The 24,964-nt window shown below is 34.7% G+C and overlaps 1 protein-coding gene and 2 pseudogenes across 1 annotated transcript; all 3 read right to left on the reverse strand.

Annotated features, from left to right (window-relative positions):
- Positions 1-563: 563 nt before the first annotated feature.
- On the reverse strand, positions 564-3,360 carry LOC116106307 (annotated as a pseudogene).
- A 4,934-nt stretch (positions 3,361-8,294) lies between these two features.
- Positions 8,295-9,503, reverse strand: LOC116106341 (uncharacterized mitochondrial protein AtMg00810-like). The gene has a single exon (XM_031392699.1). It carries the CDS (start codon positions 9,501-9,503, stop codon positions 8,295-8,297), a length of 1,209 nt encoding a protein of 402 aa, XP_031248559.1.
- Positions 9,504-11,503: 2,000 nt separating this feature from the next.
- On the reverse strand, positions 11,504-23,824 carry LOC116106342 (annotated as a pseudogene).
- Between the last annotated feature and the right edge of the window lie 1,140 nt (positions 23,825-24,964).

The following is a 24,964-nucleotide window of genomic DNA, read 5'->3' on the forward strand; positions in this document are numbered from 1 at the left end:
TGTCGGGCAAGGGTCCAAGGGAGAGTAGAGTTGACAGGTTGAATTGAGATTGAGTGCAATTACTTTGAGAAGGGAGTTGCGATTTTAGAGAGTTGAGAGATTGAAGAGACTGGACTGGAGTAGAGGTACGTGAAAAAAACTTAGATTTAGGGTTTTTTCATTTTAAACATTGACCCAGTTTACCAAGCAATCCAATTCGATCGGTCGGTTCACACTATTCATTCAATTTAATAGTGGGTTTAAACAGTTTTTTAACTAATAGTGGGTTTTATATTAGTTCGGACCGAACACACAACCAAGTCCCACTCGAACCGGTTGGATCGGCCGGTCTGACTTTTAAAACAGTGTATTTGATTAGACTTTAGACAATTAAGATGGGAAAATGTTCATGCTTAAAGGTGAGTGGCTTTGAGCATCATCATTTGTAAAACGTTCTTACTTTGTCCATCTATGAATCAATCAACGTGAGACAGTAAAATCACCATGAATGACTTGAGTATAGCTTATGGAGGTGACATAATCAAGCAAGAAATCTACAAAGTTCTGTATATCACAGTCTTTCCGACAAAGCAAATAAATACTCGTGACTCAAGTCTCGTACATTTGAGTTTAACATGAATCCTTTGAAAAGAGACTACACTGTTACATGACACCAAGAAGTTATGAGATCATTACATCGGGAACGTTGCTAACTAGCAGTGGCCGTTGCTATTATTCATTGTTCTTCATCACTGTCGTTGCCGAACACTGAGGCGACAGCTACTTTTGGCTTCTTTGCAGCACTTCCAGATGAGTTCTGCAAAATAAACAACAGCGTTATCTCATAGCTGAAAGAAGTATTGTCCATGAAAGTGATGAGTTCCATTCATCAGAATTAATTTCAATATCAAGGGCTTCGTTTGGTTCACAATTGGGCGTTTTTGAGAAAAGTTTTCTGAAAAAAGTAAAAAAAAAGTTGAATTGGGCGGGTATTACGATGTAGAATTTATAAATTATAAAATACCCCCTATATTTGTTTATTTACAAAACACCCCCTATAATAAAATCTTAAAAGTTAACAAAAACACCCCCAACCCAATGTCAAATACAGACAGCCGGCCACCACCGCCGGAGGGTGGCCGGGTTCACCGTATTGGCGCATGACCGGCTGGATCTTGCCGGTCGTGCGCCGATATGGCCTTTGCCGGCCAGATCCACGGTGGATCTGGCCGACAAAGGCCAGATCGACGGCCAGACGGCCAGATCTGACCGTATTTTCTCGTCAACGACGACCAACAAAAGGTCGTCGTTATAAACCGTTACGGCCAAAGATCTGGCCGTCAACGGCCAGATCTTTGGCCTTAGATCTGGCCTGAAAAAGCCAGATCCACCGTGGATCTGACCGGAAAAGGCTAGATCGGCGCACTATCGGTCAGATTCAGTCGGTAGTGCGCCATCCTAACAGATTCCGGCTATTTTCCGGCAGTGGTGGCCAGAATCTGATAAATATAAATTACTGGGGTGTTTTTGTAATTTTTAAAAAAATATTTAGGAGTATTTAATTAAATTATCAAATTTAAGGGGTTTAAAAAGAGTTGAATAATATTAGGAGTAGTATTCCCAAAAATAAAAATTTTTGGGTATTTTACTGTTTAACTTTTTTGGGAATACTAAAAGTAGTATTCCCAATTGGCAACCAAACGGAGCCAAGATCTCTTGTGCAAAACTAGGAAACTATTAGATTGAAACTCTAGTTGGACGTACCTTAGAAATGCCACCTTTAGAAGAAAATCCGAATTTTAATGCCTTCCGTTGATCCTGATTGGCAAGTGCAGTAGCAGTTTTTGGTGCAGTGGAGGCTGGACCAGACCCAGATTCTTCTTCCTGTTGTTGCTGTTGCTGTTGCTGCTGCTGCTGTTGTTTATGGGCGTCAGCCCTAGGTAACATTAAGGAATAAAAATGTAAGAGGAGATGGCAAGAAACAAGAGAAAACTGAAACATCACTTAAAGTCAACGGGAAATAAATGCAAGAATAGATAGGCTAAAGGGAAGCGCAACACAATACATTTGAGCAAACTTAGCCATCTCCCTCTCCTGACGTTGCTGTTCTCGTTTTTGCCGATCGTCGCGACTGCTTGAACCATGCAACTCTTTCATTTCTTTAAAACGCTACAATCCACACAAAGTTGTTGCAGATTTAGGCAAGAACCAAAAAGAATGCACCATATACCAACTAACAATACCAAAATTCAACATTTACCTTCCTGTGATTGTGGTCGTATGAGCTCAGATGGGCTTCAAATTCCACAGCCAATTTGTATTGTTTGTTGCAAAGATCACAATAGAACACCTCCGTATTTCCTTCACCTCGGTTTGAATTTTCTGCTCACGTTCTGTAACACCTGAATTTTCATAATGTGCACGAAGCAGGCAGTAGAAGCCACCAGGTAATAAAAACTGCAGGTATTGTCAAGAGCTTCCAAAGTTGATATTCCCCTATGATATATATTCCGGTCAAAAGACAAACATATTATATATGTTGTCTTCTGCTATTAGATGGGGTTCCAGAAAAGGTAAAGCATCAACCTCTATATTATCTAGGAATTATAGTATCTATAGACTACTATCTAGAAATTAAAAGGCAACCTCCCGCTTCTGGCATTCTCCTCAGTCTCCTCTAGCTCAATATCAAGTTTCTTTCGCGGATATTTTCTTCAGCCGTAAAAAAATCATCTTCTTCTGTTTTCCAATCCCTAATTTGGGTCTCTGATCCAGATTGTATTGGCTCAGTAATTCCTGAACATGAGTAACTAGTTAAAACTAGAACAGAGTTTCTACAATTGTTGTTAAAACTCAGTTGTCGTCACAGTAGCTGAAACCTGTACATCAAATTCTCCTCTAAGACCATACCTTGCTCATCCTTCCAAGACCTTTCCTTTCCACCCCATTTTTTGTAGAAGCCTAAACCAATATTTGACGATGTCAATTTCGTATCCAATGATGCTTGTTCCACGTTATCCAGATCACATTCTCTGTTGGCTTCTGATGGATTGGCAATCGAAAATCCTCTGCCAAATCCTCAATAAGAGACTCCTCATATGCCTACACCACAAATGAAAAGAATACTAAACACAATGCACTAGAGATTTCTTCCAGATTCAGATGTCCTGGTTAACTAAAGGATAATCAACACATAAAATTAAACCCATTGATTAAATAACAACAGAAACAAAAACCACTTCTTCACCCGACCTAATGGAAGCAATAAACCGACATATCAATCCTAGAGCAATTTGATAATCTATAGCGTACCTGCTCCTTGTCCTGTTGCCGTATCTCGACTGCTTATTCCTGTCTACCATTATACCATTTGTAATCCATTCTTTATCACCTACATATTGAAGCCCCAAAAGATTAATAGAATTATTTCCACTGAGTCAATCAATTTAGAGTCAAAACAGTTGAGAAACTTGTGTACTGAATTTCCGATGCTGAACAAACCGCAATTATTAGTTATCCGATTATCAATCTTAGTAAGAATTGGCAACGAGAGGCATTATAAGACACAAGAAACTAATTAAAGGACAAATACATATTATCACATTTGCATCACAACATGCTTTCATATCCGGTTCTTGCAAACCCATATTATTATCTTCATGAAAAAATAAGAAATGACAAGGCAAAGCAAAAGAAAAGCCTAAACTAGAACTCCAATTTTCATTGTGATGGACTCAGTAAATTAAGAACAAATCTACACGTTAAAAGAATTAGAAATCAAACAGCATACTACTTTATTAAAACAGAACTAACCCAAAAACATAGACCAAAAATGATCTTTATTTTAGTTTAATTAAAATTATTCACCAAAATAAAATAAAATAAAATAAAAATTTTAAATAATTTCTAACTTTCTGGTTGACTTATGATATGGGTTGTAACTAAACTAGATTTCCCAGGTGGGAAACTCGATTCGACTAAAGATATATGCAATACAACGCAAACTTGACAAAAGTAAAGCATGATCATTTGATATTCATACAAAACCCTAAATGACATAGAAATATCAAACTTCAAAAAAAAAAAAAAAAAAAAAAAAAAAAAAAAAAAAAAAAAAAGAGTACTTTTTCTTGAAATTAATCAGAAACCCAGTTGAATAAATCTTGAAAAAAAAAAATGTAATTAAGAGTAATAAATTACCTGATTAGCAATAGAAAATCCGCTCTGCTTCGGGATCTCGTGCTTCTTCCTCAAATCAGTCGATCGATTTAATATAAGCGTTATGGGCCCAACGGCCCAGTTGAAATTGAATTTGGTCCCTTCCTCTAAGCCCAATTTTTTATTTTGTGGAGTGCTTTTCAAAGTGCATAACGAATAATACTGAGTATAGGATTGATAACATAGAATGTTAGTAATAGATTTGTATCATTAGACACAAAGATTGACAATGAGAGTTTCATCTTACATTTCTTGTTATATTAAACCTATTAATTATTTGTTGTCTTAATCTTTTATTTATTGTGATACTACTATCTCATGCTCAACGTTATTTACCTATTATTCAATATATCAAACTTTTAATTTCTAAAGTATTTAAAGGCAAATCTTGAATTCCATAGAGCATTTGAAAATAATGCCTTTATTCTTTGTAGATGCCCTTCCCAATATGCATGATGTTTCTTAATCTTATCAAACTTATAGTTAAGAAAATCCTGATATGAATTTTGTAAAGATTATGGGTGGCCATAATGTCTTGATAGAGATCAATTTTGGTTTGTGTATAGTGAGGCGATTGATTGGTGGTCAATCATGATACCATTCACTACCAACATGATAGAGAGCTTACGGGTCATACATATAAGAATTTTAAATCCCATAACATGAATGCATCAATGGTTTGTGGAGTGGATTGTCGTGTTTCCAAAATTATGTGGTTGCTTAATTTTGGGAATTGGTTATGACAATTTTGATCTCTTTAATAAACCCAGTCAAGACGACGATTTAAAGTTTTTGGTGAGAGAGGTATTTTGGTCATTTTGTACTAAAGGGTATTTTGATAATTTTGTTGTGTAATTAAGTTAATGTAAAAGTTTACTTAATTCTGAGGTTGTCGCCTATAACTATTTCTACATGAAATAGTATTAGCAAAAATTACAAAATTAATTTAAATTAAAATACCTATTATTATTATTTATATTCTAAAGAAGAATAGGATTAATGTTATTTCAAATTGGAATAGGAATAAACCTATTCCTATAAGGAATGGGGTTAAGTATGCATATAAAAATATACTTAACTTCAAGGTTGATGAATGACTACTAAATTTTATAAAAGAATCAAACTCTAGTCGCCTCTCTCACTCTCACTCTAGAAAATTAAATTGCAAAATTAACTCAATCTAGCGATTGAGTTTGATCTTGATTGATTGGGATTAACCTTTGTGTGGATACTATTTGAGAAACTATTCCCTTGAGTTGGTTTTGCGGAGAAGTTGAATTCAGAGGAGTCGCCCACGTTGGTAAGAACCCTAGCCTTGAATGATTTTATTTAATAAATTAACATGTAAACACTTATAATTGGATCCTTGATCTTGGGATTTGGGAATTTTAATGTTTTTAAATACCTATTCCATTGGGCAGTTTTATTAAATTCCCTTACAATAGGTAGGTTGGTAGTTTTCGAAGAAGATTGCCCTAGGAAAATGCTTTAGTGGGATTTATCTACTTAGGCATCTAACCTAAGCTTAAAGGTCAATTTCGGCAAGGCTCGTCTTTTAGCGGCAAACTATTTGTGTGAAAAAAAAATTAAAAAACAAGGCAAATGTTGCTACGTGAGAGGTTCATCTATAGTTGATTTGCTTAAAGTGGAAAATAATTTCGAATCCTACGATCACTTAAATAAGATTTGCTAAGGTTAAGGGGTGCTAGTGGTTTTTTTTTTTTTTTTTGTGCGTGAATCCTTTGATTCTTAAGTCAGATACTTAGATTTGTGAAAATTGAGCTTACCCTTGCTAGCTCCTTTGGGGGATTTATGTAGCATTTGCCCCTGAACTTGAGGAGGCTTTTTAGTGTTGTATTGCTATGATTTTGGTGGCATAGTAGCACCTGAGATGGTGGCTAATGGCCATATATCGACTGATAAAAATTAGAAGTGGTGGAGAAGTTAATCTCCCAAAACGTAGGTAATGAGAAGTTAACTTAGAGTGGGAAGCAAGCTGATCATTGGTGGCTAGAGATCATTTCCTTGTGTCACATGACCTGCCAGTTGCTCACTAATGTCAACATATTTAGGTCTCCTCCCCATCAAGCAGACTTTTTGGGCTTGGACCGCAAGTAGCCCAAATCTTCAATCTGGCCCGTTTTCGATGCTTGATCTACTCAAGACCCTTGTTAATATATTTTAGGCTTGTTTATAATCAAGTCATTATCCCCCAACACTCAAGTTTATTTATAATCAAGTCAAGTTCGCTCAATTGACATCTTGACTCTAAAATTCTTTGGCAAATGTCAAAAGGGTAGAGAAAACTCAATATATATTCATCATTTGGTTAACTAATTAAACCCTATTTTGAGAAACTACATCTAGCATTAAAACAAAGTTTTGATGAGGGATGTAATCAAAGGATTCAAGAAACTTGATGAAACTTGTTAGAGGTCTCAATACATAACAAAATATCAATTTAAAATTAAAGCAAAGAAATAACAGAAAAAAATGAATGTATTGTGTTGGTTGCAGAGGAAATCAGATCTTTGGTTTAATAAATGAAACTTTGGTACATCATAAGTCTCATCTACAAATTAGTGAGGATGTAAATTAACAATCTAGATGGTCTCCATGACATTTAAAAAGTATATAATAAATATGCATAAAATATTTGTTTGCACTAGAACTTCTTGAAGACTTTGTACTAAATTAATGAAGTAAAAAAATTTATATATTAATGAATATCTTGTGTAGTACAAAATCCAAATGGCAGTACAATATTGCTCTCTCTATCTGAAGAAGTACAACTAATTTCCTCTTCTACTTGTACACTTGATTGGAGAAAATTAAATCACCACCTCTAATGGTTAGTGTTCTCTCCAACAATTCAAGTTATATATCTGTATTCAAGAGGATAAAGGTGTGTTTCAATTTCAGCAATATATTTAAACTATTTTCTGTTTATTAGATCTGCATATACTTCTTGTTTTTCACGCCGCAAAATTCTTACCCAGTTTCTGGAAATACTCAAATACCATGATACATAAAATTTGATGGCTGGTGCTGGTGGATCTTCCCAATACTGCAAGGTAAATTTTTAATCTGTTCTATAGATTAATTAGTATAATATTGTTCTTTAATTTGAGAATAAGTTTCGTGATTTTAGTTTTAAAATTATGCAAGAGGATGTATAAGGAAATCTAAATTATAATCCAGTGACCTTAATTTTGTAACGATTCATTCATAGAATACTAATCTTATCTCATCTTCCCTTTGTGTTAGGAGACTGCTAAAGCCTAGTTGTTGTATTTATGGGGTAATTTAGATTTACGATATGATGCTGAAAGAAGAAGTAAAATTAACTTTACTTTAGTAGAAAATGCATTGGCATTAGATCTTAGAGTGTCAAAAATAATTTATAAACTATGCATGGCAGAATATTTTAAAAAATTTCATATCTATCTTATTAGGGAAATGAATTTAATGTAAAATTGATTTAGGGGATTGTGGCTAGAAAATTTATTTCTGCTCTCCATTTACTTTAGGATCTCATACCCACAAAGTGTGGTACTTAAGCTTTAGGGCTCTCCCACCTATCATGCTGAACTTTTGCGAATCAATCAATTTTATTTGGAAATTCCTTTGTAACGTCTTTTTTTTTTTTTTTAATAAGTTTTTCCAAAAAATTTAAAGTATCATAAATCACCAAAAAACACAAGTATTATACATTTGCTAAATACTTTACATAAAAATGGATCAACATAACACATTTTTATTGGATTCTACTAACAAGATTCAATTCACTTTCCATAAACTAAGATCACAAAAAGAAACTTCATATGAACACTTTCATTTCTCTTTATATTTAAAGCTATAGGGTTCTCTTGAATTTATTCAGAGAAGAAGATTCAGGAAGAAAAAACATTTCTTTATTCCTTATTCAGCTTCCTTACAAAGTACAGAACACTTACAATTTTATATTAGCTTCGTTAACTATGATTTACTTAATCATAGTTGTAGCTAACCATAGATCAATAGCTAACCATAGTTCAACTAATAACTACAGCTAACTATAGCTAACAACTCACTTAACTACTAATCCAATACCCCCCTCAAGTTGGGGGGTGATGAATGTCAATCACTCCCAACTTGGACAACAAGTACCGATGAAGAGGACCATAAACAGGCTGCTCATGAGTAGGATGTATCAAACCTTCCTTGAGCTTCGAACGAACAATGTGGTAGTCAATATCAATGTGCTTCATACGCTCATGAAACATTCGGTTGGAAGCAATGTGAATGGCAGATTGATTATCACAGCAAAGAGATATAGGCAACTGAATTGGAAAAGCAAGATTAGTTAAAAGTTGAGTCAGCCAAACAATCTCACAAACTATAGAGGCCATAGCACGATACTCTACTTCAGAGGATGACCGGGAAACAGTAACCTGCGTCTTAGACTTCCAGGATAATAGAGAACCACCTAAAAAAAAAATGCAAAACCCAGTAATAGATTTGCGAGTCATAAGACAGGAAGCCCAATCTGAGTCACAAAAGGCTTGAAGTTGAATAAAACCATGTGCAGGAAAAAATAAACCCAAACCAGGAGAACTCTTGATATATCTAACAACTTTAAGGGCAACATTAAGGTGAGATTGCTTAGGCTGATGCATAAATTGACTAAGAAGGTTCACTGAAAAGCTAAGGTCAGGCCTAATCAAGCATAAATAAAGAAGCTTACCAATTAATTTTTGATACACCGATGGGTCAGACAAAGCTGGATCCTCCTGACCAGGAAAATTATGATCATACTCCACAGTAGTAAATTTCAGATTTGGGTCAAGAGGGATCAAAGCTGGCTTAGCAGCAGCCAGACCTGATGTAGCTATTAATTCCAAAGCATACTTCCTTTGACACAAGCTAATACCTTTGGAAGACCTTACAAATTCAAAGCCTAAAAAATACCGAAGAGCTCCCAAATCTTTTAACTTAAAATGAGAATGGAGCAAGTCTTTAGTGGCTTGAATAAGAGAAGCATCACTACCCGTAATAACCAAATCATCAACATAGATGAGTAGGATGACAATATTGGCTCGATCCTTCTTAAAGAAAAAATAGTGATCTGAAGGTGATTGTTGGAAACCTCCCATCAATAATGTAGTAGTAAATTTAGTATTCCAAGCCTTGGAGGCTTGTTTCAAGCCATACAAAGACTTATGAAGCTTACAAACCAATAACTTATCATGTTGTTTAGGTCTTAGGAAAGCCTTGGGGTAAATGCATGTAAATTTCCTCTTGGAGATCTCCTTGGAGGAAAGCATTATCTATACTAAATGATAAAGTGGCCAATTTCTCATGGAAGCAATAGCTAAAACAAGTCTGACAGTCACTATCTTCACTACAGGAGAAAAAGTCTCCTCATAATCAATCCCAGCCCATTGGGTAAACCCCTTGGCGACTGACATTGCCTTGTATCTTTCTAAAGTGCCATCTGCCTTATATTTCAATTTATAAACCCATTTGCACCTGATTGGAACTTTGCCAGGAGGCATGGGAATTAAAGACTAAGTCTCATTTCTTTCCAAAGCTTGAATTTCCTGTTGCATAGCAGCAACCCAATAGGGATTTTTGGATGCTTGGGTGAATGAGGTAGGCTCAGTAAGTAGAGAAATACTAGACAAGCATTTTTGATAGGTAGGAGAAAGATGAGTATAAGATATGTAATTGTGAATAGGGTACTGAACAGTAGGAATTAAGTTGGATTTGGGCAGGATTGGACATACAAAATTTGTAGTCTAGATTGGTGGTTTAGTGGGTCTACCAGATCTTCTAAGTGGAGGAGTAGGGTGATGTATAGGTTCAATGGTTAAGGAGATGAAATAGTAGTAGGTGGTGACCCTGAATCTGTTGGTTCTGTTTCTTGCAGATTATTTGTATTATTAGGACAAGAATTGAATTCAGGAAATGGATTGTCTAAGTCCTACTCCATGAATGTGTCTAAGAAAAGCGGTTCATTGGATAGATGCCAAGTGAAGGGCAAAATATGTTCATGAAAGATTACATCTCGATTAACACATATGGATTTAGTATGCAAATCATACAAAATATAACATTTCTTTGTAGAAGAATAGCCAAGAAAAACACAAGGAGTGGACCTTGGAGTGAGCTTATCATGGAGAACTAAATTGGTAGCATATGTCAAGTAGCCAAAGACCTTTAAAGGATCTAACTTAGGTTTTCTGCCAAAGAATTTTTCATAAGGTGAAAGGCCATCTAGGACTCTAGTGGGCAACCTATTAATGATATAAAGAACAGCCTTGACTTCATAACCCAAAAATAATTGGGAATGCTAGACTGAAATTCAAAAGCTCTAGCTATGTTTAGTATATGTCTATGCTTTCTTTCTACCACTCTATTTTGCTGTGGAGTGTAGACACATGTACTTTGATGTATGATTCCTAAATTAGCTAGTAGATCATGACATTGGTGATTAAAGAACTCCAATCCATTGTCGGTCCTAATGCACTTAGGTGCTTGATTGAATTGATTTTGAACCATATGAATAAAGTCTTTCAATGTTTGATAAACATCAAACTTATATTGCATAAGGAATAACCAAGTGGTCCTAGTGAAATCATCAACTACAGTAAGAAAGAATCTAGCATGTCCTTGGGTAGGTGTCTTATAAGGCCTTAAACATCTAAATGCAATAACTCAAAAGCATGTGAGGAATTTTTATCACTTAAAGCAAAAGGCAGTCTAGTTTGCTTAGCTAAGGGGCAAACATCACAATGGAAATTATGTTGAATAGGTAAGTTATGATGCATTTTTCGAAGAATTAAAATTGGTACATGCCCTAGTCTTTTATGCCAAAGTGCAACATCTTTAACATGCAATTCAATGGATAAAGTTGAAGGCAAACAAGGAATTTTTATTAATGGATCAGTAGGTACAATTGGAGTCTTACCAATAGACCTTTTTATTTCTAAATCAGAAAAAGGCAACTTTATTTGTGAATTAGGAACAAAATGATATAACCCTTGGCATTGCCTACCAATCCCCCTTAGTTTGCCACTCCAAAAATCCCGGATAACACAAAAATCAGGGTAAAATGTAATGGAACAGTGACCTAATGAAATTAATTTGGATACTGACTAATAACTTTTATTAATAATTAAGGATACAAGTAGAATGTGCATATTGCAAAACTCTCTCAATTTGACTCATAAAACACAATAAAGAAAAATATGAAAACTACTCGTCTTTCATTCAACATTAGTGTGAAAGGACAGGAGCTACATCTATTTAAAAAGTTATAATATCAGAAAAAGGATCTAGTATAAGAAGATGAACTAGTTGTAAAGTGACTAGCACTTATCTCACCATCAAGATAATCAATCTCTCGGTAGCTTTCTTGCACAACCAAAGTTTTATGACTCAAATCTCTAATATCCCCGGCTAACTCCATTGCTACTTCTCTCATTGTAGGCCTCTTCTTCCCATATGGGTTAAAACATCTTCTTGTCAAATTAGCAACTTTCGCAATTTCTTCTTTACTACAATCTTATAAAACTTTATAGTCAAGGATTTCAAATAGACTTTCCTCCATTGCACAAAGAAAATATGCTACTAAACTTTTATTTTCTTTGATGTTAGTTGGACGAATATGCATTTGTCTAGTTAAGAGCTCGGCAAGAAGTACTCCAAAACTATAAACATCATTTTTTTCAGTGAATTAGCTTGATTGGAAATATTCTGAATCTAAATATCCAAAAGTCTCTTGTATATGAGTAGTCAAATGAGTTTGGTCAACTGTAACCGATCTTGAAATCTCGAAGTCTGACACTTTTGCTCGATATTTTTCATCCAAAAGAATGTTTGTGGACTTGATGATATATAGGTGTAGAAGCCCCTGAATGCAGATAGTATAGAGCGCTTGCAACTTATGTAGTGATATGTCAACGCATATCCCATGCAATTGGAAACTCTTCATTTTGGTCGTGTATATGTTGAAAAAGAGTTCTATTAGGAATGAACTCATAGATTAAGAGAGGAACTTCTGTTTCCAAACAACATCCTAATAGTTGTACCACATTTCTATAGTTAATTTGTGATAAAATTACCATCTCATTAATGAACTCTTTTACTTTTTTCTTATCTACTATCCTTGACTTTTTAATAGCTACAATTCTTCCTTCTTCTAACATTCCTTTGTATACAGTACCCTGACCTCCTTGACCAAGGATCCGATTGGCATTATAATTGTTGGTAGCCCTTTTTAATTCCTTAGAAGTAAGCAACTTTATTTTCTCCATGTGACCTTCATTATTGGAAGACAAGTGCTGTTTTAATAATAAGATAATAAGCCACCATTTCTCTTGAAAAACTTTTGCTTTAACTTGATTGCTTTTCTTCTTTTTATGAACTTATACAACCACCATGCTCCAATGAAAAGTAGCAATATTCCAACCCCAGTACTGCAACCTGCCCAAACTCAAGGATGAATATGCATAAATATAACATGTTTTTGTCAGAGTGCATGGAAAAGATATTTTGATTAATATCTAAATAAAATAATAGAGAAATAAACGGTATATATGCGTACATATGATAATAAAAAATTTGGCCCGAGCATTTCTTTTCATCAGTATTTGATTTAAACTTTTAGATGAGGAACACTGAATTTCTTGATTCTCATTTAAAGATAGATCATAATCACCAGGGCACTTAGAGCAATTACTGTTTCTTGTGCTATTACAAGTCAAGTCACCTGCACAAGTAAATTTAAGCACATTAAAAAGATTGGATTATGCATTAAACTTTAAAGCTTTTAAATTTTAAAGGATTTGTGTACCTGTACATCCTTGGTAGTATTCTGACCTTTGATCATCGCAAACACAGTAATAATCACCAGAGTTTAATTGAATTAAACAAAATTTATCCTTATTACAAGTTGTACAGGAAGGATCAAATAGCTCCACACCCCTCCCTAATTTTTTTCCCCACTCAAGGCTTAAAGGAAAAACTTCTTTATCTCTCAACACAGAACGATTTGTTAGTAGGTAATTTGACTGGATCCATTCTCGGTCAGCCATGAAGGGAGATTTGGTGCATTCCTTGAGCTGGGGATAATTGTTTGATATGTTTCCACCATCAAACTTTCGATTTGGAGAAATCCTGCACAAGAAGTCACAACATCTATGTTTTTTACTAGGATAACAATTACAAAAAGAGTAGCACTCACGCTTCTATTTGATGGATCACAACCAAAGGCAATTAACATATTGTAGGTCTTTGAAAGGGAAAAGGGGCTGCCTGAAAGTTTTTGAATGATTTTCTTTTGATCATTCAAAATATTTCCATCGATGTTGACAACAGCCCTTTGGCTATTATAATAATGCAAACACTTCGAAAATAAACCGTATGATAATTCCAAATGGATGCTAGTTAAGAAAGCTCTTGGAGAGCCAGAAGAGTTGTCGCAAGTTACTTCAAAAAACTTATCAGAGTAGCAGCCTTCTCCGATTCCAAAGGGATACAAAACGCGAAAATTACCACAAAGATCTTGACATTGATTTTTTAGTGATGCTTTGACTGGCCATAGCAACAAGATGATCTGCAACAACACCAGAAGATGAGGAGCCATTTTTTTTTTTTTTTCTTTTGGAAAAGAAAAATGCTATTGTCACAAAGACCCATACAAAGAGGGCTACAAAGTGATATCATTAAAAAGAAAAAAACAAAAAAAAAGGGAAAAAGAGAAAGAGAGAGAGAGAGAAATCATGAAAATCAAGGGTGTAAATTATCTTTGTATGTGTCTTTGTAAAACTAGCATGGTTGTTTGAAAAATACTGAATGGAGATTTGTATATATATACGTGATTGCTCTTAAGTGGAGCCCATTTTGTCTTCATGACAAACCTGACCTATTTAAATTTAAATAATTTTTTTCTCATGTAACAGTAGAAGAAGAAACATATTAATTCTCTTTTTTCTTTTGGGAAATTAAACTTAATCGAGATTTGCATGTGCACTTTTCTTTCACATTTTCTTCATCTTCCTCCTTATAGACTTTTCTTGCTGAAAGTTCTGAGATAAAAGTTACTTTGGGAATAATTAATAGTAAAATGTTTTTGTTTACCCTTATCTGATGGTATACTATATATGAAAAGAATTTGATAGAAAAAGTTACCATAAATAATAATACAAATATTCATGGGTAATGGCCCTTCCATCCCTGTACTTTAATATTGTAAAGTGCTAATTTCTTTTGGTATGAAATTTTTAAATAGGTATTAATTAAGGTGGAGTACTACTACGCTGAAAAATGAATCTCACAACTTTCTCTTATAAACGCCGACGTGGCATTGATTTAGCTTTACCACATCAAAATCACGACTTTTACTAGATATGAACAGTCGTTCCTTAAAGAATAACGGTTGTTCATTCATAAGGAATGATTGTTTCTTCATAGGGGTGAGAAACGGCCGTTCCTTGAGATGGAACGAGTGTTCCATCTTATGGAACAAGCCGTTCCATAAGATAGAACTAGTGTTCCATGGAATGGGTGTTCCATCTTTATGGAATGGGTACCCATAAGATGGAACACTTGTTCCATGAATTATGGAATGGCTGTTCCACAAGATGGAATACCCGTCCCATCTCATGGAGCGGTCGTTCCATCCAAGGAATGGTCGTTACTCATCTAAGGAATAGTCATTCCCTATGAATGAACAGTCGTTTTTTAGGTCTAGTTGAAATCATTTCGTGGCCGTTTTGGTGGGGGTTGCTAGCTCAACTTCCACTTGTATGGTTTGTGAGAGAAGGTTATAAGATACATTTGTCAAGCTATCTTTATTCATTAAGGTGACTGACTAGATTTTAAAACAAGGATAAATATTTTTAAATGGGATCAAACTTCACTCTTGTGGATAATGATGAATGGGTATTCATATTAATAAATGTTAATAAGGGAATGAGTAAAAAATACAATGTTTATTTAGAGCTTGCCCTACTCTTCTTTTGAGTGGTCATCTTTTTATCTTACGTGTCTAAAAAGATGAGCACATCCATTTTGGTTGGTTTTGACCTTCTCTTAGGGTATGCTTATTGCATACTGTACATTTTTTCTTTCTTTTATACATATTTATCATTTCCCCAAAAAGAAAAAAATCTAATGTCTCATGTAGAGGTGGAAAAGCAACCCGCCTAGCCCGACCCGACTCGGCCAACGGCGGGTTCTGTTAATGGCAGGTCGGTCCTGACCCGCCCGGTGACATTGGCTGGCCAGGTTAGGCCCGCCAATATTAAGGAATTGGTTGGCCTAACCCGGACCGCCAACCCTAACCCGACGCGGGTTGGGCCGGGTTAACCCGCTTTTTGATTTTTTTTTTTTTTTAAATTTTGCTTTGTTTTATTTGTTTAAGTTTAAATGTTTAATTAACTTTTCAAATGAATAATTAACAATTTATAAATGAATAAATGTAATTGTTTTTAGTTAATTGTTAATTTCTTTTCAAATATCAATAATTAAACTAAATTAATTTTTTTTTCGTTAACATTCCAAATATTAATTCAATTTTAATACATTAAAATTGTAATATAAGAATAATTAAATTTATTCATTTATTAAAAAATAAAATAAGAAATTACAATAATTATTGCCTCGTTAAAAACCTCACCAAGAAAAACCCAATAGGACAAAAACTTGGTAAAGAAAAAAAAGAGTGCAATAATTGACAATTAATTTGTCAAGTTACAATTTACAAAACAACTAATTTTGGGGTTCATTAGGACCTCCCTCATCCGTATTATCTATATTACAAAATTGAAATGATTCTATTAAAGTATCGTCAACAACCTCGTATTGATCTTGATGGCGCGACTGTTCCTAATCTCGAAGACATGTGAGGACTTCAATCATTTGTGGTGAAAGTTTAGTCCTCCTTTCATTTAAAATTCTTCCACTTGCACTAAATGTTTGTTCAGATGAGACGGTTGAGACAGGAACAACGAAAACATCCAAGGCAAGTCTTGATAATACCGGAAAAATACATTTTCTGGCTCTCCAATAGTCTAGGAGATCAATGTTAGCTCTCTGTTGTGGATCTACTAGTAACATTTCAGGGGTTGCCAAATATTGTTGAAGCTTATTACTCTGCGACTGTATGGAAGACAGTACATTAGTTGTTGTTGTTGGTGGAGCTTCTGAAGAGAAGGTTCTGCTTCGGATTCGAGTCCTCTTCGGCCTATTCAGTGCACCCCAAGAGTAGAAGTCTTCATTTGTTTCTTCTGATGCAGCTTCCCTATATGTTTCGCCTCTTTGCGGGTTCTCATACCTGTTTTCATACTGGAAATATACTTCAAAAAGTGTATTTTTAACCTCTCTTATTTGATTGGCATATGCTTCGGTTTGTAAATTTTCACATAAACTATCAAAACCATTTTCTAAACCTGTTAATTTAATTCTAGGATCAAATATAGCACCGAAACAATAAAGAAAATGAATGGGTTCCCAATATTTTAAAAAAAAAAAATTTCATTGCCTTTATTGGTGCATTTAAAATTACACTGTCTTTGTTTTTTATAAATAACTCAGAAATTTTTATAATTGTATGTATTACCAATGGACTAGTAGGATAATACACACCAGAAAGTTGTAAAGTGGATTGGTAAAAAGTGCTAAGAAAAGAATGAAATACTTTAGCTATATGCCAATCATTTTATACTAAATAATGAGGACCTTTTTTATTTGTTACAAAATAACTAATTATATTAGCATAAGGTAAACATAAATCAAGCATTAAATAAGTACTATTCCATCTAACAGGCATGTCTAATGCAAAAATTCTAAGAGACATATTTGATTTTATACAAGCGTCTTGAAATTCAGCATTTCATTTATTACTACTAGTAATCCAAGCTAAACAATCTCTAATTCTATTAATATTTTCTTTAATTGTTTTCATACCACTTTTCACAACTAAATTAATAACATGGCATGCACAACGTTGGTGAAAAAACTTCAAATTGTTATATAAAGGATAATTACTTTGAAAATAATATATAGCTTTACTATTAGAACTTGCATTATCTAAAGTTAAACTTATCACTTTACTAACAACATCATAATCTTCTAAAACTTCAACAATTNTTGGGACCTTATTTTTTGCCCCTCCCACCGGGAACCCATTGGTTGTAAGTGGGTCTACAAAATCAAGTATCGGGCTGATGGATCTATTAAGAGGTACAGGGCCCACCTTTTTGCTAAAGGCTTCACCCAACGAGAACCTTCTCTGCAATAGCCAAATTTTACCGTCTGAGCCTTTCTATCTATTGCCTCCCACCGCGATTAGTAATTACATCAGATGGACATCCATAATGCCTTCATCCATGGAGACCTTGATGAAGAGATTTATATGGATCTATCACTCGGACTTCGCAATCAGGGGCAGAATCTTGTATGCAGATTGCAAAAGTCCTTATATGGTCTAAAACAGGCATCACGCCAATGAAATGCAAAATTCACTAAAGTTCTCACAACTATTGGATTCATTCAATCCAAACATGATTACGCCATCTTCTCCAGGCGTCAGAGTGAGTCTTTCCTTAGCCTAATAGCCTATGTTGATGACATCCTCATTATAGGAAATGATGAGAATGTAATCAAACTACTAAAGGAGTATCTTCATAAGACATTCCATATCAAGGATTTAGGGGCACCAAAGTACTTCCTTGGCATTGAAATTTCACGTTCTCCAGAAGGAATATCTTCAACCAATGAAAATATGTGCTTGAACTCATATCAGACTCTGGATTAGCTGCATGCAAGCCAAGTGTTATTCCTATAGAACAAAACGTTAAACTCATCACACATGCATATGATGAAAAGATACAGAAATCAAAGACAGATTATTTACTAGAAGACAACACTAGTTACCATTGACTTGTTGGAAGACTCATATACCTCACAATAACCAGACCAAACATCAGTTACCAAGTTCAAATTTTCAGCCAATTGGTGCATGCTTCAAAGCAATCCCACATGGATGTAGTAGTGAAAGTACTTAACTAATGAAAAGGTTGTCTAGCGTTCTACCAAGAAAAAGAGATCTTAACATCACTGCATACTGTGATTCAAACTAGGGTTCATGTCCTATGACAAGAAGATCGCTCACGAGTTTTTGAATCAAGCTTGGAAAGTCTCTCATCTCATGGAAAACCAGGAAACAAACCACTGTCTCTCTCTCTCTCATCAGCAGAGGCAGAATATTAGGCAATGGCTAAAACCACACGTGAGATTACATGGATCATTGGCTTATTAAAAGATCTAAATTTGCAAGTGGAAACACCAGTCAGGCTATATTGTAATAACAAAGTAGCAAATGACATTGCCACCAATCCAGTATTTCATGAAAGAACGAAGCATGTAGAGATTGACTATCATTTTGTCAGAGATAAAATCCAAGAAGGTGTGATCAGAATAGAATATATCCGAACCACAGACCAACCAGTGGATATCTTTACAAAGCCACTATGTGAAAGGCAACACTCACATCTATTAGGCAAGCTCGGTGTTTATGACATTTATAAACCATAAGCTTGAGGGGGAGTGTTGACAACTAGATGATGGAATGATGAATCAGTGTCGGGATTTGGTGTGATCAAGATCACAATATTATTAGTAACAAAATATTGCTTCCATTTATGTGTTGATTGTGTAGTTATTTGTATTTATTTGTTTCCTTACAGATTACATTCTTTATGTATAAATTGTACCATTGATGCAACAATAATACAATACAAAAACATTTTTACAGAAATTATTGTCCATTTACATTGCTTTATTTCTCTTGGGCATTCTCTGCAACTTGTTGCTACTCTTGCCTCTACTATCTCTTCCTAGCAGTCTTAGGTAGTCCAACTACTGCTTTTTCCATTTCTTCTTCGGATTGTATTATGGTATCAGAGCTAGACCCAGTTGAGCTGAGTGCTTGACCAACGGGTGAGGAGTTAGAGCCAACAACTACCTCCATCAACAAGCATGGCCTAACATATGGGCTTGACCGTGGGGGGAATTGGAGTCCTATATTGACTAGGCATGTTCAAGCCTATTGGTTTATAAGAGGGGGTAATCCTCCCATTCAACAAGATATTGTTAGGTGAGGAGTCAGACCCACCTCAAATTCTATCACTTAGCTTTGTCCTTTCCTTTCTTAATTCATAAGATTATCAATTACTAAAGTCCAAAAAGACAGCTAAATGAGACCCATTTGAAGATTAAGGTGATAACTACAAAGACCATTAATATCTCAAGGTCTGTTCCTACTCCTTCCAAGGATGTCCCTTCATCCTCGTATGTTGCCCCTGTGAAAGCTAACACTTAGCAGTCCAAGCTTATTGATGATGTGTAGTGACTTGAAAAAATGAATGGTGATATGCACCAAAAACTGTCCTAGCAAATTGCTAACTTTCTAGCTACTCTGAGTGCAAGAGTAGACAATTTGGAGGAGTTGGTGAAGAATACAAGGGCTAATCAAGATGATGCTACTGCTGTTCATCCAAATGCAAACCAAAAACAAGAGCAACAAGAAGTTGCTACTCAATAGGATGCTGCACAAGTTGCTGTTCCTCCAGAGACTGTTCAACAAGTTGTTGATCAACAAGATCCTACTCAATCTGCAACTAGTGTAGAAAAGCTGCCTCGTGTTGTTCATGTCTCTTCTGAACCCAATCATCCCAACAGCAAGTGTCCATCTCCTCTGGCTCTCCTGGAGGAAAGAAAATCAAGAGGATGGGTGCTAAGGGAAAGATTCCCACCAGGAGGTCCAGCAGACACTAAAGGGTTCGATCAACACTTATGAACAAAAAGGGGGAGTAATTTTGGGTGTTGATACGTTGGAAGTGAGTGTCGATACATTGAGGACTGATTTGAAGAAGAAGAGAAGGAAGGGTGGAAGATGCTAATGATAATTTTATTTTTTTTCCTTTTTTTTTTTTTTTTTTTAAAAAAATGCTAATTCAGTGAACTTCGAAGTTTTTGAACTTTGCCATTAGTGAGAAAAACGTCTGTTAAGCCTTAAAAGGTTCCCGCTTTTGGTTCTTTTTGGGTCTGTTACTGGAAGCGTTAGTTTAAAATTTTTCCCACATTCGGCTTTACATCCAACCCTCTTCTTCATGAAACACTCGCCTGTAAATTCTGGAAAACAGAGATCCTTAGATCGATCTCCTCTCAATTTGTGTTTGTTGATGTGTAAATTGACGATTGAGATAAGCAATCACATGAATTACTGATTAAGTGTCACTATAAAAGCATTTCGTTCGATTGAATAAAGTAAGTTGAAAATATTCCTCAAAAATTTAGTTGCCAATTTAGCTTTTCTCTATTTTAGGGATTATCATTCTGCTCATCAATCTATTACATCATATCAATATGATACCAAATCACACATGAATCATCGCCGATGCAATATTTCACATAAAGAATGGCCCAAGGCAATTTAGACACATATACAACATTCCCCCACACACAAACACAAAGCAATATAAAGAACTTACAAAGCGAAAAAAAAAAAAAAAAGGCATAAAGCATGTATAGACACTGTCAAAAGGAGGGGACGTGGAAAATGAGTAAATCGGCGAAAAAATTATAGGGCGATGGAACGACTAGACAAGAGTGCATCACCCTGTTTCATGTAGACAACATCACAAAAAGAGGAGTGGCTTGCTTCCAATTTTGATGAAAGGATGATGACTTTGGGCAAAAACTTAAGCTGAGGGTTTTGATAATTTGTTGTTTACACGGCTGAATAGGTTAATTAAAATGTTGGAGGAAACAGATTTTTTAACTTTTCTTTTTCTTTAGTTTTACAAGCCAAAAACTACATCATTTTTAGTTTCATAATTTTTAAAATTGCACACTTCAATAAATAATATGATTTAATCATAACAATGCTCATATATTAGATGACATTAATTCACATTAGATAAAAATGCGAGAGTTGATAATTTGTAACACTCATCTTTTAGATGACATCAATATATTATAATTAAATAATGAGTATTTAGAATATAAACGCTGATCTTCTAAGTGACAATGAGAGATTTTAAAGTGGAATTATATCCCTCAAAATTTTATTCACTGTGAGAGAAAAAATAGATCAAGACCTACTCCCTAAGACCCTAACCTAGCTATATGATAATTAAGTCTACCTCTTAACGTAGAGAACCTTCACAAATATATACCATAATAATTAATTAGCCACCATTATAAGGTAAAAATTACTCCAGTCATTACAGATGAATAAAAAAAGCAGATATTTCAAGGAATGAATTCAACTATGTGAATGGTAGCTTACATAGACTAACGAATACGGGCAAAAGACTCCCCTCCAACGCGAACTACTTGCAATGGGACGACTTTACCATCATGAGTAACTAAATTTTTTTTAGTACCATTAGCTTGGTAAATAGATTTTACCGAAGTGCTTTTACAGTGGCACTCCCTCAGTGCTTCGGAAATCAGATGAAGAATACCGACTTAAACCCGTTGGTTTGTTTGTAGGCGGCCATGATTTAGAAGACTTAGAAGAACTTGAAGCTGAGTTACTTATATGTGATGGCTGATGAGGACGTTTCTTTCAATGCCAGTGTTTATCATAGGCTTCTCTTTTCGGGGGGTTTATTAAAATTTCGAACGCAAATTGAATAATCCTGAAAGCACCATCCGCTGCAGCACAACGGTTCTTGTCTGGGTGCAGCATGAGTGCCATTCCTTTGTACTGTTTCTTGATAATACTTAATCCTGTAAGTATTTTGTTTTATCAACTTATTCATTCGAATTAGTGCACAATCTATTTAGTTTCAGTTTAAAGGTATTTACAAATAGAATCACTATGATCATAGCACATCTGACAGATTTCATCTTAATATTTATACACATTGCACTTGTCTTGTTAAATGTGATTATATTTCCAGTCGTGGACATTATATACTATGTCAACTGAAAAAGATTTTTATTTAATTATGATTTCAAGAATCTTATTCTTAAAAGAAGATTATGATTTTAAGAATTCTTTTCTTAGAAGAAGATTATAGATTAAAGAATTCTTTCCCATAAAGGAGTCTAGGATCTCAAGAATCCTTTCCAAAAATAGGTTTGGTTTCTTGTTTATCCTTTCAAAGTCACCCAAGTATAAATAATCATTTTAATATTGTGACTTTCGCTGAAGGAAGTCATATTATTTATCTCCATTATTCTCTAAATATTTTCTTTGGGGTTGTTTAGTTTTTAGAGGTTGTTTATTTTTATAGGTTTTTGATATGTTTTGGTAGGCTTTGAATTGCAGTGTTTATCTCTTGCTTGCATCAGTTAATTTTGAAACATTGTTCCGTGTTGAGATCTAGACGTGTTCGAGCTGCCACTGTCGAAATAATTCGTCATTGTTGAAACTTGAGAGGACTCAAGTGCGACCTAGTGGTCCCATGGAGGAGAAGCCAGACTATGAAGATTTGAGGTTCAACCAAAGAGCGAAGATTGAAGTGTTGTCCAAACAGGGAGTTTTTATAACTGATACTTATTCTTATCTTTGTAATTGAACACATAATTATTTCATAGTAGATTAGCTTCTTTTAGACTTGGTCCTATGGATGTAAGTATGTTGTCGAACCATGTAAAATTAAGTGGTATGTTTTATTTTATATCGTAGATGGTTTATATATTTAATCATTAGTTTAACAACTCATTAAGCACAACGTGAACAAGTAATCTTAATTCTGCATAAGTTTTAATCAATACAATTAAGGGTTTAAAACTTTCAAATCCACTTCTATATTTGTTATTGGAAGAAGTGCACACCACGTACTCTATTCGGCCGCCAATTCATGGACTTTGTAAGCCGTAAAATAATCATCGATGTTTGGTGGTTCTGGGCATGGTTGTTAGTATCCTACGATACCCGATACGTATCATACGATACGATTCGATACAGGTCGCCAACGACACGTATCAGAGAGTGTATCCTAAACCATTCGATACGTTGATATGTATCCTACGATACGATACGTATCTGTTCGTATCCTTAAAAATATCGATATAAATCGATACGACTTTATTAATTTGGGCCAAAGGTCCAAAAAAAAATTCGGGTCAAAACCGGGTCACCCAACCCAATTCACTAAAACCTGTCTAAATTTACCTATTTTGCATGGAGAAAGTGAAGAGGAATATGTATTGCCTATTTTTCATGATAATAATAATATAAGTAGAGATATAGATATTGACATTGATCTTGGAATTTTGTAATTAATTTTGATTATGTAACATCGTAATTTAAAGTTAATAATACCACAAAATTCTTTAATTAATCTTAGGGATTATATTAATTTTTAGAAAATTTTGATTATTTTATTAATTTTTTTGAAAAAGACGTATCTTACGATACGATACGATATGCGATACACGATTCAAAAAATTAGGTTTTCGATACACGATACGATACACGATTTGATAACCATGGTTCTGGGTCAAACTCTTTGGCTGCAATGAGCGATTTGATGGCCATATCTACATTGTTGAGTTTGAAGAAGTCTTCTGCTGCATCTCTGGCCTTTACAGCTGCTAATTTGAAAAGATCGGAGAGCATTCTCACTTTCAGAAAGAGGAATTCTGATTTTCTGGAAAAAATTAAAGTGTTTTGTCTCGGTGGAAGTTGGGTTTACTCTAGCGCTGATCGAAGGAAAAGAGTTTAAACAAGACTATGTATTTGTAGGTCGGTTTAGCAAAGCGTAAAACTTACTTACTATAGACTCCTTAGTTGAATAAAAGACGAGATTCAGTTAACAAATATATATTTTAGCAATATTCAAGTATTATTAATGTTACTGTATCATAGGATTAAGTAATATTATTAGTTCAATTGGATCATTAGATCATTAATTAGTGCTGAAAATAACTAAATAATGAATGTTAGGCAAACCTCATTTATTTGTACATTAATATAAAGGAATTCTAAGTTATTTAAATAAATAAATATTGTACATGGTCAAAAGCAAGGTTTAAAAACCTAGCCCAATTAGTTAAACTGAGACTCGGGATCTTCGCCGAGCTAGGTTATCAATTTTAATTATTCATGGAAAACCATAGAATGGAAGCTGACGATTGACAAGCAATTCGTGGAGGGGATGTTGGGGCTTTTAGAGAGGAGGTGCCATTGAGTTGAAAGGTAGTGAAAAGTGTGATTTTGATGAGTGAATAGACCGTAAATTGCAAAAATCGCGCACCGATAACAATGGGTTGTTGACGATTGGTGAGGCGTACGAAGGTGGAGTAAGATAGGTTTTGGTTAGGAGGCTGAAGGAAGTGTTTTCATGGTGGTAGGAGTATTTTTTATGTCGATACCAAGCTCGATTTGGTCTAGGTTGTCGACGCTCGAGGTGATATTTGGGGTGTTGTATCAATCTTGTACTCTTCAACAGAAACATATTAATTCTCTTTTTTTCTTTTGGGAAATTAAACTTAATCGAGATTTGCATGTGCACTTTTCTTTCACATTACTTTTACTTCTTCCAATTCCCAATGCCAGATATCAGGCAGGAAGTTGAGAGATAAAAGTTACTTTTGGAATAATTAATAGTAAAATGTTTTTGTTTACATGGGTTCACACACTTGAGCGAGCTGTGAACCCTTATCAGATGGCATTCTATGAAAAGAATTTGATAGGAAAAGTTACCATAAATAATGATACAAATATTCATGTGTAATGGACCTTTACCCCTTTACTTTA

The sequence above is a fragment of the Pistacia vera genome, unplaced genomic scaffold, assembly GCF_008641045.1.
Source record: "Pistacia vera cultivar Batoury unplaced genomic scaffold, PisVer_v2 Contig512, whole genome shotgun sequence".
Classification (NCBI taxonomy): domain Eukaryota; kingdom Viridiplantae; phylum Streptophyta; class Magnoliopsida; order Sapindales; family Anacardiaceae; genus Pistacia; species Pistacia vera.

Bases quoted from the DNA above. Each gene is read 5' to 3' on its own strand.
- LOC116106341 (XM_031392699.1), bottom strand. From the start codon at position 9,503: ATGCTTTCCTCCAAGGAGATCTCCAAGAGGAAATTTACATGCATTTAC.